This window comes from Castanea sativa, chromosome 2, assembly GCF_040712315.1.
Source record: "Castanea sativa cultivar Marrone di Chiusa Pesio chromosome 2, ASM4071231v1".
In the NCBI taxonomy this organism is placed as follows: Eukaryota; Viridiplantae; Streptophyta; class Magnoliopsida; order Fagales; family Fagaceae; genus Castanea; species Castanea sativa.
In genome coordinates, this window is record NC_134014.1 from 45082298 (window position 1) to 45102220 (window position 19923).

The 19923-nt window shown below is 36.8% G+C and overlaps 1 protein-coding gene and 1 long non-coding RNA gene across 7 annotated transcripts in view; one reads left to right on the forward strand and one right to left on the reverse strand.

The window, feature by feature from the left end:
• Window positions 1-2620: 2620 nt before the first annotated feature.
• LOC142624080 (mitogen-activated protein kinase kinase kinase 5-like) overlaps window positions 2621-19923 on the reverse strand; it is a 40503-nt gene continuing 23200 nt past the window's right edge. For 3 of the 5 annotated variants that reach the window (XM_075797580.1, XM_075797583.1, XM_075797584.1), the window contains 3 exons: window positions 18990-19055; window positions 18794-18913; window positions 2622-3264 (listed from right to left, as the gene is read on the reverse strand). In XM_075797580.1, coding sequence (XP_075653695.1) covers window positions 3085-3264; window positions 18794-18913; window positions 18990-19055 — 366 coding nt within the window. In that variant the 3' untranslated portion in view covers window positions 2622-3084. Of the gene's footprint in view, window positions 3265-18793; window positions 18914-18989; window positions 19056-19923 lie in introns of all 5 variants that reach the window. The other 2 variants (XM_075797581.1, XM_075797582.1) reach the window with 1 other exon arrangement.
• Window positions 4479-7693, forward strand: LOC142623755 (uncharacterized). Of its 2 annotated transcripts, XR_012842219.1 has the most exons (3): window positions 4481-5035; window positions 5211-7032; window positions 7404-7693. It is a non-coding gene; the product is annotated as an uncharacterized LOC142623755 (long non-coding RNA). The 2 variants fall into 2 exon arrangements; XR_012842218.1 differs by having other exon boundaries at window positions 4479-5035; window positions 5211-7693.

Consider the following 19923-nt stretch of genomic DNA (forward strand, 5'->3'; position numbering starts at 1 on the left):
AATCTTCATCATTGGAAGACTCATTAGTGTCACTACTCTTGGCCTTCAGTGCCATGCTCTTGCTCTTGCTCTTGCTCTTGCTTGACTTCTCGAGCCTAGACAAACCCAACTCATAGGTCTGCAGATTTCCAATAAGCTCTGTCAAAGGAATCTTGTCAATATCTTTTAATTCTTCAATGGCGGTGATCTTAGCATGAAATCTCTCGGGTAGAGATCTGAGCACCTTTCTCACAATCTTGGATTTTGGAATGGTTTTCCCAAGATTGAAAGCTGTGTTCACTATATCCTTGAGCTTGACATAGAACTCATCAAATGATTCATCCTCCTCCATCTTGATTTCTTCAAATCTAGTAATGAGCATTTGAAGTTTCGAATCCTTGACAGCCTTGATTCCTTCATAGGTTCTCTGGAGAATAGTCCAAGCCTCCTTTGCGGTTTCAGTGGAGGAGATCTTCTTAAACTCCTCATTTGTGACCGCACTGAACAAAGCATTCAATGCCCTACTGTTGAAGTTTGCTGTCTTGATCTTTGCATCATCCCAGTTAGCCAGCGCTTCCTTCGGCTTGGTCCAGTCTATTTTCACAGCGTGCCACACATTCTCATCTAAGGATTTCAAGAAAGTTCACATGCGTACTTTTTAGTATGCATAGTTAGTTCCATCAAATAAAGGAGGTATAATAAGTGACTATCCTCTATCCATGATAAACAGGGGTCAATGGATCTCACAACAAAGATTTAATCATAATCAGAGTGTGACTGCTCTGATACCACTTGATAGGCTGAAAATGTATTGACCCATTGTGATGAATTAACCAATTAATTAGCCAAGTGAATTAATTAAATTCAATTACATGCAATGCACGTGGCAGCATAAACAAATCACCAAATAACTAAATATGCAGCAGAAATTAAATGACATGGTGATTTGTTTACGAATAGGAAAAACCTACACAACAAAAATCTCACTGAGTGATTTTATGGAGAAAATAGTAAAATAGGCATAACTTTCTAACTATATAATTAGTTGTTACGGTTTGCAAACTATATTTTTTACTAGCATCTCGAGTCTAAGAGGCTCGATTTTGGGCCTATAAATCGAGTCTTTGAAGGTCGATTTTTATAGTCTAATTTCATCTGATGTGGCATATTTTTCACGTGGCGTCTAGTTGGAAATCAAGTATCTGAGACTCGATTTATATCTTTTATATTTCCTCTTCTATCTCTTTATTTTTTCTGGGTTTCACTCTCTTCTCACCTGATCTGCTTCTTTCTTCCTCTTCCACGCTGATCTGCCCAGCCGCCGCCGACCCACGCGAACCCAGGCCGCAGCGCCTCAGGTCGCGCGACCCAGGCCTTCGCGCCCAAGGTCGCGCGAACCTGGGGCGCGGCGGCCTGGGTCGCGCCCAGGCAGCACGAACCTGGGTCGCGCCCCAGTCGCGCAACCTTGGGCGCGGAGGCTCGGGTCGCGCGACCCGGGGGCGCGACCAGCGCGCTGCGCCGGGCGCGACCCAGGCCTCCGCGCCCAAGGTCGTGCGAACCCGGGGCGCGGCGGCCCGGGTCGCGCCTGTGCGCGCGAACCCGGGTCGCGCCCCTAGTCGCGCGACCCGGGGCCTCCGCGCCCCGTGTCGCGTGAACCTGGGGTGCGGCGGCCTAGGTCGCGGCCAGGTAGCACGAACCTGGGTCGCGCCCCAGGTCCCGCGAACCTGGGGCGCGGCGGCCTGGGTTGCGCCCAGGCCGCGCGACCCAGGTCGCCGTGGATCTGGGGCAATGGTTTTTTTTTTTTTTTTTTTGTGCATACTTGGTTCTGCGTGATCTTCCCATGGTGGTGATGAATTTTGATGGTTGTCGTGATGAATTTTGATGGTTGTTGATGGTTTTCGTGTATTTCAGGAACAGATGGTAAAAGACTTAGATTTAATTTTTTTGGGTTTGTAAATCGAGTCTTTAAGACTCGATTTTCAAGTAGATTCCACGTGGAAAAAATGCCACATCAGACAGAATTATACCATAAAAATCGAGCATTAAAAACTCGATTTATAGTCCCATAATCGAGTCTTTTAGACTCGAGATGCTAGTAAAAAATATAGTTTGAAAACCATAACAACTAATTATATAGTTAGAAAGTTATGCCTATTTTACTATTTTCTCTTCATTTTAAGGTCACCACTCCCGAGGATCTACTATTATCAAAACAAGAGGTTACAAGTAAAAGAATCCAAGTACCTTATACCAACCTACAATTGAACCCTTACCCCAATACCCAATTGGATTTGTTCTGTAGTGACAATCTCTCCTTGTATTGCATGGCTCCTAGTACGTGACTAACCAAAAGATGCGTGGATCCCAGTACGCGGCTTTATTACCAACTTGAGAAGGATGTTGGCTACAAAGTTCTTCTGTTCATCAACTGATGAAGATCACAAAGTTACTTGGTCACAAAACTCTACAATGTACAAACACAGTAACTTCTTCACGAACTAAGGCAAACTAGTTTTCTGATGACACTTGAGAAATTATACTCTTGTGCAATTGTGCTCTTGGCTGTGCAACCTGATATGACCCTTAAAATAATCTTTATATATGTTTAGGATTGTGAGAAAAGAAAGCTCAAACACATACTTATGGATTGGATGAAAAACAGTCCTGAAAAACTGGGTTTCATAAACCTCGATAGATAGCCGTCTATCGAGCTAGCTATCAAGCCACGGGTTTCAGCAGCTTTTAAATCTCGATAGATACTAGTTGTCAAGATTTAAAATCCAACACTTTCTTACTTGATTCTTGGACAGACTTGCATGACTTCAATACTTGGACTTGAACTCTTGTTCTTTGAAACATTAAATACATCTTAGATCTATCAAAATACAAGTAAAGTGTGTTTTGTCAAAAGATTAGCTATTACATAAAATGTTGACATATGTTTCTAACATCCAATCACATATGTCCTAACATGCGTTTTTCTAAATATGGACTAAAAGTGGTGAAAATAAAAGATAGGGACCAATGTAGCAATCGCCTAAAAATGTAGGGACGAAAATGTGGTTTTCGCCTTATATTTATAGTCAAGTTCTTCCCATTAAATGCTCAGTTGCCATCCAGCTGCTCCGAGTTCTTCGCGAAGGGATGTTCTAGTAAGCTTGCAGCAAATGGCCTATCTGCAGGATTTATCTTAAGGCAGAGACTCAAAAATTCCTTACCCACAAGTGACAATGTTTCAGGTATAGGAGGGGTCATCCCTTTACCTAACCTGTAAATGATTGCTACCTGCATCAAATATGATAAAAATAAATGTTATCTAATTACCACAATCCAATATCTCCTACAAGCAGACACTAGACAACTACATTGCAATGCCACCAGATACGACATAACATATGCCATACATGCTTCTCCCTCCATAATGGAACCCACATTTTTTAATATGTAATTATCAATAACCTTTCTAAGATGAACTCCCAATTCAATGGACATGCCAACCATAATCATCTCATAATTTGCAAAACATATAAATAAGGACACTCACTGTGCTTCATCCACATCTGATAGCATGGACGCATTAAGTATGAATTATAAGTGTTATTGATTTACTTGAATTACAGTCACTTAAACCTAATTTATAAAGAAAAGACACAAATCTAAATATTGAAAAGAGATCAAGTATCAATCTAATAGGACTGGAATTAAATAAATAATTTCCTAAGTCACTGATTGTAACAGAAAGATTGCGGTAAGATCCACACACAAAAATTCAACGCACCTCACTTAAATTTATTACAACACTTGAATTGTACTTAAGAACAAATTAAACTACAAGTTTCATTACGTACATGCTGCTATTAACTTCACTTTACCACAACAAAACAAGCCACTAGTTGGTGACCAACAAGCACACTGCCAATACAACAAAATAATTTGCAGGGGGCAAAGCCAAAGTAGGAACTGCTTCTAGAGGAACACAGAAGGAAGGTATTAATTATAAACATTAGGGAAAGGAGAAGGAAAAACTTGCACATCATATATATTCATCAAAAAAATTGTTTTTCTGGAGAAAAAACTACATTTCTAGGAAAAAATTTTAAGAGGAAAAAGAAATCCACCAACAACCCCTTGATATACCATGTTTAGGAACACAAAAACACGAGAATTACGTAGTACAAATTCTATGTTATGATGAACCAGAAAGAAATCTTTAAGGGCTACATCCTTATTATATAAGACTGTAGTACAAATCCTTTTTTTTTTTTTTTTTTACTGAAAGTACGAATCCTAAGTTATGATGCACCATAACATGGATGTATATAAGAGGTTAAACCCTAAACTAGCCATACATTAATTATGGTTAATAGACTTGAAGTACAAGTGAGAGACTTGGTTTGCACACAAGGTAAAATTGGGCTTGGATTTGGGCCTGGGCCTATAACAATGGGCTAATATATATCTCTGAAATGATTCATCCCAAAATAGCCCATTGTTGAAAATCATGGGTCTTGATATTTATAACCCTAAAAAATAGGTGGTTTGGAGATTACCATGATGCTCTCAAATAATAAGCCTCAGAAAATAAGGGAACAAGAACCTGAGCTTGAACTATTGGCTAGCTGGCTAGTTGAGGTGCTCTGAACTGATTGTTATGGGGTTGGTGGGTTGGCACAGCTAAAGTTCAAAGATTCTTATAGGGCTTTGCTGGTTAGGTTGCGGGCTTTCAAACAAAAATTTTGTGGGTTTTTTTTGTTTGACTTAGTTAGGTTAAGTTTTTAATGGGCTGTGTTAGGGTTTTGTTGGGGTCGGGCAAAAGGTTCCTGGGCTTCTTAATGGGTTAAGTTGTGACGGTTTGTATGATTTTAATATGAATCGGGTTGGGTAAAAGTTAGGGTTGTGGAGCTTCAATCGACATTCGGTGACCTCTTGGGTGGCGGCAACTCTTTGAAGGGGCAGAGGACTTTACGGCGATGGCCATTTTTTATGGTTTTTATTTTTGGCAATGGTGGTGAGGTAGCTAGACACTCTGGTTTCAGTTTTAACAGATGGTTTTCTGGTAAGTGGGTTTGTTGTTTGGCTTGGGTTACCGTGATTTGATGGGATGAGTAACACAGCAAAGGATTTTTATTTTGTTTGGGATTTTCGGCTGATGGGCCATGATGGTTTGGTTGTGCAATGGTGGGATATTGGGTTTGACTCGGGTTTTTGTTTATTGTGTATATGTGTTTCAGACTATTATGGTGGAGGTATCTATGGGTCACAGTGGTGCTGGGTGTTAAAGGATGAAGCTCAAGGGTATAGAGCAGCTTGCAGTTGCAGCAGATAGAAAGGAAGAAGCAGAGATGCTACAAGTCGTGTTGTATAAGTAGTTCTAGAGCTACAAGTCGTTTAATATTGATGTAATTAATTAGCTAGTAGTGGACACGTGTTAGCTCTATATTGGTAGATTGATTAGTTAGTTAGGTTGTTAATATTTTGTTAAGTTTTCCCACCTATTCTTACTGTATATAAGAAACAGAGGTCCTATATTTGTAATACACAGAATCATTCAAATACAATTCTCTCTTTCTTTGGTTTCCTTGAGTTCCACCATTGTTGAAGATGTATGTGCTTGAATTCTAACATGGTATTAAAGCTGAACTAGTTGAGAGCTTCAATTTGGTACTCTTTGAAACTCTCTATATTCAATAGTTCGATCTTTTACTTGTCTTCTTTTACTTTTAGTGCTTTAGTTTTTCCTTTCGGGTCAAGTAGAAATTTTTTTTCTCTATTTTCTCTTGATTCTAGATTCTTGCACTATTTTTCTTTTCCTTTTTTTCTTGAATTTCTTTACAATTTCTAGCAATTGAGTTCAAAACTTAGGGTTTGTGAAATTGAATTCTTTCTTTTTGAATCTCGTCCTGTGCTAAAATCTTAGGGTTTTGCAATTGAATTTCATTTGGATCTTGGCTTGATCAGTGAAATTCACTATTGGTTCTTGTGGTAAAGTATTGGGATTATTGCAATTTCTTGTTCCCTTGTTGATCTGGTTCAGAGTTTGTGAATCTTGATTGTAGTATAATCAATCTTGATTGGTTAGCCAGAATTTGAGTTTGTAGATATGGGTGATAGTACATCAAACACCTCTGTTCCAACCACTCCAACTATTCTAATTGCTTTGGATGCTAAAACCAAACTAGGTTTCATTGATGGTTCTATACCAAAGCCTCAATCCATTGATCACTGTTGTTATGTTGCTTGGTGCAAGTGTAATAGTACTGTCCTTGCTTAATTGTTTAATTCTATTTCAAAGGATTTGTAGCCTAGTGTGATTTGTTTCAAGACAGCAAGGGAGGTCTGGCTTGATTTGCAACATAGGTTTTCACAAGGGAATGATCTTTGAGTTAAAGAAGGAGATTTTTTCTTTGGCTCAAGAAGATTTGACTATCAATGGTTACTATACTAAGTTTAAGGGATTGTGACAAGAACTTTCTGAATATAGGACCTGTTCCTGTGGTCATTAAGCAGAAGAATGTGTCATGTCTTTCTTAATGGGTTTCAATGACACCCATGCGTTAGTGAGAGGACAAATTCTGCTAATGGATCCCATTCCTTCTTTGAGCAAAGTCTTCTCTCTTTTGCTCCAAGATGAAAAACAAAGGAAATTGGGAACAAGACTAAACACTGAATCCTTACCTTTGGCAGTAAAAAACAATGCTTCTTCCACTAAAGGATTCAATAAGGGAAAGTCAAGCAGACCTTAGTGTACACATTGTGGGATTTTAGGCCATGTGGTTGACAAATGTTACAAATTACATGGTTACCCACCTGGATATAAGTTTAAGAACAAGGGTCAACAAGGTGGAAGTTCCCTTGCCAACACTATTGTTGTTACTAATAATTCAGAGGAGAATGTGAGCCTTACTTGAGCAGAATATCAACAACTCCTCAGTTTGTTGAATTCTCAAGCCCATTTTGGTACACAAACACCACAGGAGTCCACTTTTGATTCTCATCAGGCTGCTACCATCAGTACTTAGCCATCACTAGGTCTTCAAGGGCATGAGATGTCAGGTACATGGTCTTCCCCTCAATTTCCAAAATTACCTTTTCATTCTTTGGAATATTCAGTGTTTTCTTCTCATGTTAATACTTCACATATCACATCCCATGACTGGATTTTAGACAGTGGAGCCACTGATCATATGGTTCACTCACTTCAATTTTTCACATCTATTACATATGTTGTTCAGATCTCAATTAGATTACCTAATGGAGATGTTGCCAAAGTCACTCACATTAGCACTGTTCAATTGTCCACAACTCTAATCTTAGAGAATGTGCTTTGTATTCCTACATTTACTTTTAATCTTGTCTCCATTAGTAAACTAACCCAATCTCCTTCTTCTTGTTGCATTTTCCTTTCACATTATTTCTTTATTCAGGACTTGCAGCCTTGGAAGATGATTGGGTTGGGTAAAAAGCAAGGAGGCCTCTACACTCTACAGCCTACATCTTCTACCATGCTTCCACACTCTGTCATAGACATCATTTCCAAGTTATCTTCTCTTAGTTCAGGTGGTTCTATAAAAAATTGTAATGCTGCATCTGTCACAAATGATTCAAGCCTTTGGCATTGTAGGTTAGGACATCCTTTTGCACAAAGACTAGCTTTGTTGCATTCTGTTGTACCTGATGTAATTTCTTGCAGCAATAAAAATACTTTTGATTGCACTATATGTCCTCTTGCCAAACAGAAGAGATTACCTTTTCTCACTTCCACTCACCCCTCTTCCTCTTGTATTGATTTAGTGCATGTTGATATCTGGGGTCCTTACTCTACTTCTTCTTTAAATGGCTCAAAGTACTTTTTTATCATTGTGGATGACTATAGTAGGTGCACCTGGGTTTTTTTTGTTATCACAAAAGTCCGATGCATCTTCTTTAATTCAATCTTTTTACAATATGGTGTTTACTTAGTTTCATTCCACCATTAAAGCAATCAGATCTGATAATGGTCCTGAATTTGCTTTACAGTATTTTTATAGTTCTAAGGGGATTATTCACCAACTATCTTGTGTAGAAATCCCTCTACAAAACTCTACTGTTGAAAGGAAACACCAACACCTTCTTAATGTGGCTAGGGCTTTAAGATTTCAAGCTAATTTGACTTTAAAATTTTGGGGTGACTATGTTCTTACTGCCACTTAACTCATTAATAGAATTCCAAGTCTCTTGTTAGACAATGTTACACCTTATGAGAAATTGTTAGGCCATCCACCTACTTATAATCACCTAAGGGTGTTTGGTTGTCTCTGTTATGCTTCCACTTTGAGTAGAAACAGATCTAAATTTGATCCTAGAGCAAGGGTTTGCATCTTTCTTGGTTATCCACATGGTATTAAAGGTTCCAAGTTGTATGATTTGGCCACTAGAACCTGTTTCTTTTCTAGAGATGTCATTTTCAAAGAAACTGTTTTTCCTTTCAAATCTTGGTTTTCAAACACTATTCCACCTCCTTCACCAGTTATTGATTCCATGTTTCCTTCTAATCCTTGTGTTTCTGTTCAGTCTTCTCCACTTCATTCTATTCCAACTCCTTTACCTACTGTTTTTGCTGAGTTTTCTTTACCCTTTAACATTTGTGATACTGTTGTACCACCTAATGAATTTTCTGATCTTGTTCCTTCTAATCCTTTCCTTCCTAATGCTTCATTGCCATCTGTTTCTCCACCTGTACCACCTCTTGTTGAGATTGTTATACCCCTTAGACATTCCTCTAGGGTCCATTAGCCTCCTACCTATCTTAGGGATTACCACTGTAACCTTGTCTCTACTTCAGTCTTGGCCTTAGCTTCACTCCTCTCCTTATCTGACTCCAATGCTTCAAGTTCAGGTATCTTGTATCCTTTATCCTTTACTCTCTCTTATGACAAACTGTCCACACCACATAAGGCTTTTTATATTGCTTTGACCATTCATAAAGAACCTAAGTCTTATGCTTAAGCCCTTTTGGATCCTAGATGGCAAGCTACTATGCAAGTTGAGATAGAAGCTTTGCAAGCCAATAATACTTGGGTGATGACTTCCTTGCCACCTAGTATGGTTCCAATTGGATGTAAATGAGTCTATAAAATCAAGCTTAAGGCAGATGGGTCTGTTGAGAGGTATAAAGCCAGGTTAGTGGCTAAAGGGTACACACAGACTGAAGGCCTTGATTTTTATGAAACATTCTCTCTATCGTGAAGTTTGTTAATGTTAGAACTTTGCTTGCTTTAGCTGCTATTCAGGGTTGGCATCTATCTCAATTAGACGTCAACAATGCTTTCTTACATGGAGATTTAATTGAGGAGGTTTACATGGTTCCACCTCCTGGTTTTGGCAGCAAGGGGGAGGTATGCAAGCTCACAAAATCTCTGTATGGTCTTAAACAACCTAGCAGATAGTGTTTACTAGAATTCAGTCTTTAACCATCATCAACCATGGCTTTGTTCAGTCCAAATCTGATTATTCAGTGTTTACCAGAATTCAAAAGGGCTCTATCATCATCCTCTTGGTCTATGTTGATGATGTTTTAATAGCTAGTAATGATGTGGATGCTGTCAATGTCTTCAAACAATTTCTGGATAACAAGTTTAAACTTAAAGACTTAGGTACTCTTAAGTATTTCTTAGGTCTTGAAGTTGCCAGAACAACTAAGGGTCTGTCCTTATGTCAAAGAAAATTAACTTTTGAGCTCTTGTCAGATACATGTTTATTAGCTTGCAAGCCTTCAAATGTTCCTATGGATCAATCTGCCAAATTGAGCAGTGGAGTTGGAGGTGATGTTCTTGATCCTTCATTGTATAGAAGATTAATTGGGAAATTACTATATCTGACTTTGACAAGACCAGACATCAGCTAATTAGTTCACAAGCTGAGTCAATTCATGAATGCTCCCAAGCTGCCACATCTACAAGCTGCTTACAAGATTCTTGAGTACTTGAAAAAAACACCAAGACAAGCTGCTTACAAGATTCTTAAATACTTGAAAAAGACACCAAGACAAGGTCTCTTTCTATCTGCAAATTCAAAATTGCAATTGAAATGTGGCGAAAACACCATTTTGGTCCTTACATTTTGGGGTCACAGTCACTTTGGTCCCTACATATTGGTAGTAGTCAATTTGGTCCCTATTATTTTCAACTTGAAATCAATTTGGTCCCTACTATTACCTCACTAACGAAAAATGTTTATGTGGCTAACGGATTGTACAGTTGGCATACTTCATGCTTATGTGGCTACTAAAATAATAATGTAATATTTTAATTGGTCTTTTTAAAAGCCACATTAGGATCTAAAAAATTAGAAATAGAAAAAAAAATCCATATTAAAGAAAAAAAATTGAAAATGGAGGAGTTTTAAAAAATTTCCCAGTTTTTCTTGCAGTTTCTTAGTAGCCAAACGCAGCAACCAAAATATTCTTTGAGGAGTTTAATCCAAAATAATCCAAACTCATAATTAATTTGTTAAGGACTTTAACCAAACCTAGACTAAATCCCTTAACCATAAAATAAATCTCAAAATCCCTTAACACCTTTCACAAAAACCAAGATTCAAAACTAATGAGAGAACACAAAATCTAAACCAGTACCCCAGCCACCATTGTTGAACCAATTTTTTTTTCTCAGATCTGCAAATTTTTATATCTCACAAACTCAAAACACAAGAAAGAAAGATCTACATTATAGTTACATAAAAAAATAGTATCCCAGAAAAGGGAAAAAAAAAAAAAAGATCAATGCTAAGCTGCTCCTTAAGTAGTGCCTAATGAGATTGAGCTATTAAGGTTGTTCTTGACAATGAAATTGATCTCTTTAGGATCATAATCGTTGGTAAGGACATATTTTATGTAATTGGCTAATCCTTTGACAAAACACATTTTGCTTGTAATTTGGTAGATCTAGGACGTGTTTAATACTTCAAGAAACATGATGTTCAAGTCAAGTATTAAAGCCATGAGATTGGACCAAGAAACAAGTAAAGAAAGACTGTTCATTAAAGCTGGACAAATTCCTGATAGCTCTCGACAGATACTATCTATCGAGGTCTCGACAGCTGCTTGACAGATGTATCTATCTAGAATTACGAAATTCAGATTTCCAGATCTGATTTTCGGCCCATGCTGACATGTATGTGTAGGGTTTCTTTTCTCACAACCCTAGATATATATAAGGCTTGTTTTAAAGGCCGTTACATAAGAGAATACAAGGAGAATATATGAAATAGGTGACCAATGCCTTATTCTTTCTGTAGAAGCTACTGCGTCTTTGTGCCTTAGGGTTTTGTAACCAAGTGCTTCTTAATTTTCATTGTTGATGAAATGAAGAACTTTGCAGCCAACATCTTCTTCAAGTCGATGAGTTAGTCACGTACTGGGAGCCGTGCATCATTGGTTAGGTATGTACTGGGATCCGTGCAAAAGGGTGGCGTTCATATATTGAAGAGTTCAGAGGTTTTGAAACGTTAGAAGGTTTCTGCTGTAAGTTCATCTACGGGGATTGTAGAGTCTAGGGACAAAGGTTTTGTACTTGATCTGAAACTTCTCTTTACTATAGTGAATTTCTTTTCGGGAAGGTTTTCCCCTAGGTTTTTACTGTGAAACTAGTTTGTTTTATTGGTTTTCTTGGGTCATCATATCTTGTCTTATTTATTTTTCTGCTATGCATGATATTGACATGATATTGATGTTAGTTTGTTTTAACAAGGTTTATTCAGAATAAATTTAATTAACAACTTTGGTTTAAAACTTGTTAATTTTATCAACCGAGATCTAAATTTCTCAACCAGTGGTATCAGAGCGAGTACACTCTAATTGGATAATTTCCTGAGTGTGATCCTTGACCCTGTTGTCATAGATCGTGGACAATCTCTTTTGATTCCTCCTTTATTTGATGGCACTAATTATACATGCTGGAAAGTTCGTATGAAAGTTTTTTTGCAGGCTCTAGGTGAAAAGGTATGGTAAGCTGTTGAAGTTGGCTGGATTAAGCCAAAAGAAGTGCCGATGGATTAGGATGAAGCAACAATTAAATCAGCAAATTTCAACAGTAGAGCCTTGAATGCTTTGTTTTATGGGGTGACCAATGAGGAATTCAAGAAAATATCATCCACGGAAGTTGCCAAAAAAGCGTAGACCATTCTTGAGACCACCTATGAAGGTACCAAGGCAGTAAAGACTATGAAGCTTCAAAGACTCACTAGTAGTTTTGAAGAAATAAGGATGGAGGAAGATGAGACCTTTGATGAGACCTTTGATGAGCTCTATGCTAAACTTAAGGATATTGTGAATTCTGCCTTCAACCTTGAAGAATCTATAGCAGAATCCAAAATTTTTAGGAAAATCCTTTGGTCCTTATTAGAAAAATTCTATGCCAAGATCACTGCTATTGAAGAAGTGAAGGATATTGATAAACTTCCTTTGACTGAGCTTATTAGGCTCAATGGGAAGAGTTGGAAAGAGTAAAAACTTGGCTCCTAAGGGTATAGAGGAAAAAATTGATGACTCTGAAAATGAAGATGAAGATGAGGATCAGGATTAGGATCTAACCTTCATAGCTGATGAGATTATTAAGCTTCTTTAATTTAGGAAAAAGGATAAGGACAAACCTTCTAGGAAATCTAAATCCTTTAGAAATGATAAAAATGAGAAACCCCTTATCCAGTGCCATGAGTGCAAAGGTTTTGGTCATATGAGGATAGAGTGCCCAAAAGATAAGAATTCAAAAGATAAAGGGTTGGTTGCTACCTGGAGGGATACTGAGGATGACTCTTCTGATGAGTATATGGATGAATGTGGTCACTTTATAGCTTTTGTTGCTACAATTGATAAGATGATTGTGGAGAGTGCTAGTAATAGTGATGACTCTTTTAATGATGAAGCACCCAAGAAGTTGACCATTCAAGAAGCCTATGATAAGCTATGCATTAAATTCATAAAATTTGAAAAGACTTCTCATCTTGTAGAAATGAGCTTAATGAGACTACAAGGTTAGTTGAGACTCATGTTGTGGAGAATACCTCATTAGGAGAGAAGATCAAGAATCTTGAAGTTGAGCTTAGTCAAGCTAGAACTCAAATAGAGAGGATGTCTAGTGCAAAACTTGATGAGGTATTGAGTGCTCAAAAGGCTAGTTTTGATAAGACTGGCTTAGAATATGCTATTTCTTCCGGCCCCTTCTCTTCCACGGCTTCTGGATCAAGGACTGTCTTTGTGCCACAAACTAAGAAAAGTGATAAAGGTATGAACTCCAAAACTGATTTGGCTAATTCTAAATCCTTTGTTAGACTTCATGTTTGTCATCATTGTGGTGTTTTTGGACACATTCGTCCTAATTGCTTTAAGTTGTATCCTCAAAAGCAAGTGTTTAAATGGTCACAGGTTTCCTCTCAAGAACCTACACCTTTATTTGGAGAGTTATTAAAAACTTTGAGCTTTTTAACTCAATTTCAGGATAATTTTAATTCTTCTATGTCCTTTAGTAGACATACTAGGACTCGTGCCTTTTCATCTTCACGGCCAAAGAATCGTGTTGTGTGGGTGAGAAAAGAGCCTAAGACTTAATTATCTTTTCTGTTTGTCCTCTACTTTAATTCTTTCTATTTAAAGTAGGACTCTCCTTACTTAACTTCTTATCTGATCTTGGAATCATACTTTCATGCATCTGCATCTATCTTTCATGCCTTCATGTTGTTTGTCTATTTTTGTTTGGTTGTTTAGTCTTTATTTTGTTTGTTTTTCAAAATAAAAAGAGAAAAATCAGAAAAATACAAAAACAGTGTGTTTTGTGTACTTTGGTACTTGTGTACCTTAGATGGCCATTGAAATAAAGTTTTCTAAATTTTGTATCTTTTGTAGCTTAGATTAGCATGTTTATACACAACTAAGTAAGTGAGCTTTGTGGCTCGTGTTTGTGATGAGTAAGATTAAGTAATCTCTTGTATTTAATATCACTCTTTTTGACGGGAATGACTAAAAAATCCTAAGAGAAAGGCATAAATAACTATTTCATCACTGTTGCCCGCCAATTATGAAATAATATCATTATGCTTCGGCATAGCAAAAGTGCAATGTCAATAGCTTAACATAATTGGGTATTTCTTTTCTCTTTCTTATATGCCAAACACAATACGCTTAACAAAAGAAAATATGCAAAGAAAAATAAAAGCAAAAAGAATCACAATGTTTTATATATGATTGTAAGCGTGTCTTCTAGGAGATGTGGGAGTTATAGGATGTACTTCGAAGGTGATAGTCCCTATCAAGCAGTTATGATTGTGTGTAAGTCAAAGTGATTTTAACATTTGTGCAATCTTGTGATATTTTTCACACACAACACACAATATTCTTTACTACTTTTGATACATGTGAAGGTACAATGTGATTTGGCCATCACAAGGAATACATGTGTTAATGTATGCTCATTAAACTGTCTTAACTTGTTTTTGAAATATAAAATTGGTTAGACTTGTTGTGTGTGTGTGTGTGTGTGTGTGGGATCTAAATGCTTGATATTTTTCTTGTTGAGATGTTTTTGAGAGCTTAAAATGTTGATTGGATCTTTGGTTGAGTAGCATGCTTGATTGCATTCATGTCTGTGTTTTTCTCTTTTTTGAAAAACTGTTTTTGAGCAATCTCAACAACTTCTCAATACCTCTCAACAGATAGGCTATCTATCGAGACTTGTGATCTTCCTTTCTAGATAGAAGTTAACGCAATCTCGATCCATCGAAGCTTTTGAGAATTTGTCTCGATAGCTTTTCGACAAATTCTTGTTCCATTAAGAAACTTTCTGTCTAGTTGATAGATCCTCAGCAGATTCTCGATCCATCGAGGTTGGCTTCTGCTCGATAGCTGCTCGACAGCTTCTCGGTCTGTCGAGATCCTCTTACATGCATTGTTTTTCACATGTTTTGCATCTTTCTTTTATCTTGTCATCAATAGCATCTTGTTTCATTACATTCATGCATTTACATGGATTCCTTGATCATCCTTGATCATTTTTATGTTTCTCGAGTAAGACTTTATAGCTTCTTGTACCATTTGTTAATCATGACAAAAAATGGGAGAAAATGTGGTTTCTTTTTAAGATTCTACATGCTAGGAGGAGAAATACATGCCCTTGTAAAGGGGAGATATGTTTATCTTGTTAGGGGGAGTGCTTACCTCCTTCTTCTTGTACATCGGTCTTGTGACCATGTTTACATACATTATGCTCATCTTTGATATATATATATATGATGTATGTCTTCTTCACCTACCTCTACATGTTTTGTTTCTTCTCTCTTTATACACATGTTTCTTTATTGCATGCAATCTTTTATTTCTGTTTCACACTAAGATGCTTTGATGAGTTTTGTTTAAAGTGTTTCAAAAATATAGGTTGTTAAAGTCTTCCATACCATGAACTCTCTTCTTACAAAATTTTTCAAGAGTTTGTGTTAAGATAGATTTTATTGTATTCAACAAGTGAGTATGAGTTAAGTGATTTATGACTTCTCTCATATGTTCATTTGTTTGTTGTGGTTTTGTCACGGATTGTCAAAGAGGGTGATTTTTAAGGACATATTGTATGTAATTGGCTAATCATTTAACAAAACACACTTTACTCGTAATTGGATAGATCTAGGATATGTTTAATACTTCAAGAAACATGTTGTTCAAGTCAAGTATTAAAGCCATGAAAATTGGACCAAGAAATAAGTGAAGAAGGGTTGTTCATTAAAGCTGGACAGATTCCTGACAACTCTCGATAGATAATATCTATCGAGATTTAATGAGTCTCGACAGATCTCGACAGATACTATCTATTAAGGTCTCGACAGCTGCTTGACAGATGTATCTATCGAGAATTACGAAATTCAGATTTTTAGATATGATTTTCGGCCCATGCTGACATGTATGTGTAGGGTTTCTTTTCTCACAACCCTAGACATATATAAGGCTTATTTTAAAGGCCGTCACATAAGAGAATACAAGGAGAATATATGCAATAGATGACTGATTTCTTATTCTCTTTGTAGAAGCTACTGCGTCTTTGCGCCTTAGGGCTTTGTAACCAAGTGCTTCTTGATCTTCATTGTTGATGAAGTGAAGAACTTTGCAACCAACATCTTCTTCAAGTCGGTGGGTTAGTCATGTACTGAGAGTCGTGCATCATTGGTTAGTCACGTATTGGGATCCATGCAAAAGGGTGGCGTTCATATATTGAAGAGTTCAGAGGTTTTGAAGCGGTAGAAGGTTTCTGTTTTAAGTTCATCTACGACGATTGTAGAGTTTAGGGACAAAAGTTTTGTACTAGATCTAAAACTTTTCTTTACTATAGTGAATTGCTTTTCAGGAAGGTCTCCCCCTAGGTTTTCTACTGTGAAATTAGTTTGTTTCATTGGTTTTCCTAGGTCATCATATCTTGTCTTATTTATTTTTCCGTTGTGCATGATATTGACATGATATTGATGTTAGTTTGTTTTAACAAGGTTTATTCAGAATAAATCTAATTAACAACTTTGGTTTAAAACTTGTTAATTCTATCAACCGGGGTCTAAATTTCCCAACAATCACCAAACCGATCACTTCCTACATTTCCTACGTTATGTCAAACATTGATGACAAAGTTACAAATTCTAAAGTAAATTATACTTTGCCAAACTGATTTCTAAATAGTTCTAGGAATAAATTATAAAAAAAAAAAAATCACTCCTAATTCTCCAATGTTTCATTTTGTTAAATTCATTTTATTTTTTCTCTTAAAAATCATTTTATTTTTTCAATGTTTTGACGTGGATTCTATTATATAAATGTGGTTTTTAAAATAACAATTAAAATATTTTATTATTATTTTAGTAGCCATATAGGCATAAAGTGTGCCAACTGTGTAATTCGTTAGCCACGTAAGCATTTTCTATTAATGAGTTAACGGTAGAGACCAAATTGACTCCAGGTTGAAAATAACAGCAACCAAATTGACTGCTACCAAAATATAAGGACCAAATTGACTATAACCCCAAAATGTAATGACCAAAATAGTGTTTTTGCCTTGAAATGTTACTGTGATGCTGATTGGGCAGCATGTGTGGATACCAGAAGGTTTATCTCTGGCTTTTGTATCTTTTTAGATGAGTCCTTGATATCCTGGAAGTGTAAAAAGTAGCAAGTGGTTTCCAGGTGTTCTACTGAATCTGAGTACAGGGCTATGGCTACTATCACTAGTGAGATAGTCTGGTTAATTGCATTGCTTGATACTTTTGGTGTTCACCACAAGCAACTTGCTGCACTTTACTGTGATAGCAAAGCAACTCTTTATATTGCTACCAATCCAGTATACCACAAGAGGACCAAACACATTGAAATTGATTGTCACTTCATTAGGGAGAAGAGATCCAAGATGGAGTGATCAAGACCTTTCATGTTCCTACACGACATCAATTGGCAGACCTATTCACAAAGCCTCTAGCTCAAAGACAATTCTTGTATCTCTTATCCTAGATGAACTTAATTAACATATACAGTTCATCTTGAGGGGGAGTATTAAAGGATGAAGCTCAAGGCTACAGAGCAGCTTGCAGTTGCAGCAGATAAAGAGGAAGAAGCAAAGATGCTACAAGTCGTATTGTATAAGTAGTTCTAGAGCTACAAGTCATTTAATATTGATGTAATTAGTTAGCTAGTAGTGGACACGTGTTAGCTCTATATTGGTAGATTGATTAGTTAGTTAGTTTATTAATAGTTTGTTAAGTTTTCCCACCTATTCTTACTGTATATAAGAAACAGAGGTCCTATATTTATAATACACAGAATCATTCACATACAATTCTCTTTCTCTGGTTTCCTTGAGTTCCGCCATTGTTGAAGGTGTATGTGCTTGTATTCTTACATTGGGATTTTGTAGAATTTCAGTGTGGCACTTGGGCTTGAAAGTGTGAAATACGATATGCCGGCGAGGTTTATTTTTTTGGATTTGGTTGGCCTGTTTGTACTCTGATACCAAGTTGTTGCAAGACAATATCAATAGTAAAATTAAAGTATATCCCTAAGACTCAGCACTTGGGATTTGCTTAAAATCAGCATTAAGCTAGAAAACTTGGAAATCAACACCCAGCAATTTGGAAAAATCTCCAACCTAAAATGTTATTCCTCAAAAAGTCTACTTTAAAAAACACCACCGGAGGCTTCTAGCCTCCAGGATGAAAAGATAATGTCCATAAAACTCTCAAATGGTAATAGTCTAAAACACCAATCCCAATCTGAACTCAGAATACAATGAAAGTCTAAACTAATCCAATTACTACATAAGAGATCCAATCTCCCATGAGATAAAGATAATCTAAAATAATCAATTCCAAAATAATTGTGTTAAGCTCCCGCATCACAAATGTAGCTTGATCTTAGCCTTTTTCAGTTGTTAGTAACTTAAATTAGATGGGGAGTAATTCTTAGGTACTCCCGGAACACGAAGAATGGTGCTCCCTCCTCTCACATTCATGGTGAGGTCCGCTCATTAAATTCATGTTGGGGTCCACCATAAATGTGAAAGGAGGGAGCACCATTTCACTATACTCTGGGACTACCTAAGAATTTTCTTTAGATGGGATAGACATGAACCAAAACAGCTAATGCAAAGCAACAATCCAACCATATAAACCTTCAAGATATGAATATGATGAGGTCTTATTGCAATATTTTTTTAATCAAAATTCAATGAGATGTATGCAAAGAAACATCAATTATTGTAATATAATACTGCAGGGTAAAAGAATCCCGATTAACATAGCACATAAAGGAACATTAGGTGCCTACCGGTTCAAGATCACCCCAAGGAAGTCTTCCAGTTAACATTTCAAGAACAGTACAACCTACACTCCAAATATCTACAGCAAGAACAGCATCAGGGCTGGAAGGCTCCAAACCCTGCACGAGCTGCAGAAAAGACAATGAACTCAGTAGGGGAAGAAACAGGCCTATGACAAATTGATGTATAGCAGCTAGAAAATACCTCTGGAGCCGTCCAATGTGCAGTTCCAATGAAATAAAGCTTAGCTGGGTCTGCGTGTAGAGCAAGCTGTGCAATAATAAGTCCCAAATTTCTTAAGCCCAATATTAGACACATCATCTAGAATCCCAGAAAGCAAATTATAATGGAAAGTTGGCAACAACAATTCTTTCATTTTATTTTATTGATAAGTTGGCAACAACAATAAAAGAGAACATGAATGGTTTTAATAATGAACATGATTTACATCAACTTATCAAATTAGGTAGGTAGTCACCCATATTTCTCTGAATTATTCTCAGCCAGGGGGTAATTTGCTATTAAATGCTTGAAGTATGGAATGAATAAAACACACTGCGCTATATATTCTGTGTTCTTATAACAGGGGCCATGCTGTTGTCACATTTATAGACTTGATCACAATTGAACATTTGAGCATAAAAATCAGAGTTTTGAATTCCATTCCGGATTGACAATTGGTACGGAATATTCTTGTACTGGTGTGTTTCGGTGCACCATTTCAAGATTACGCACTGGATGTATATACACCCACATGTACATAATTTATATATTTACAACTTCATATTTCATTATATATTTTTAAAAATATATATGATATGGGATTAAAATGAGTCAAATGATGACTTTTGGGCTTCAAAGTTTAAAATAGGCTAGAATTTAGAGACTGGAATAACCAGAATTCGTTCGGTACACCGGAATAGTCCGGAGCAACCCGGAATTTAGACCAAAACGAAACAAGGGGTTATGTGCACCAAATTAAGGACCGGAATAGAACGGAATTTAAAACATTGATACAAATGTCAATTTATCTTCTTTAAAAATAAATTTGTCCACAAATATTGAGAGCCTTCTTTGATGAGTAAAAAAAAAAGGTAGGTGAAGTCAAAAGATATTTTCTTACCAAAAGTTCAACATA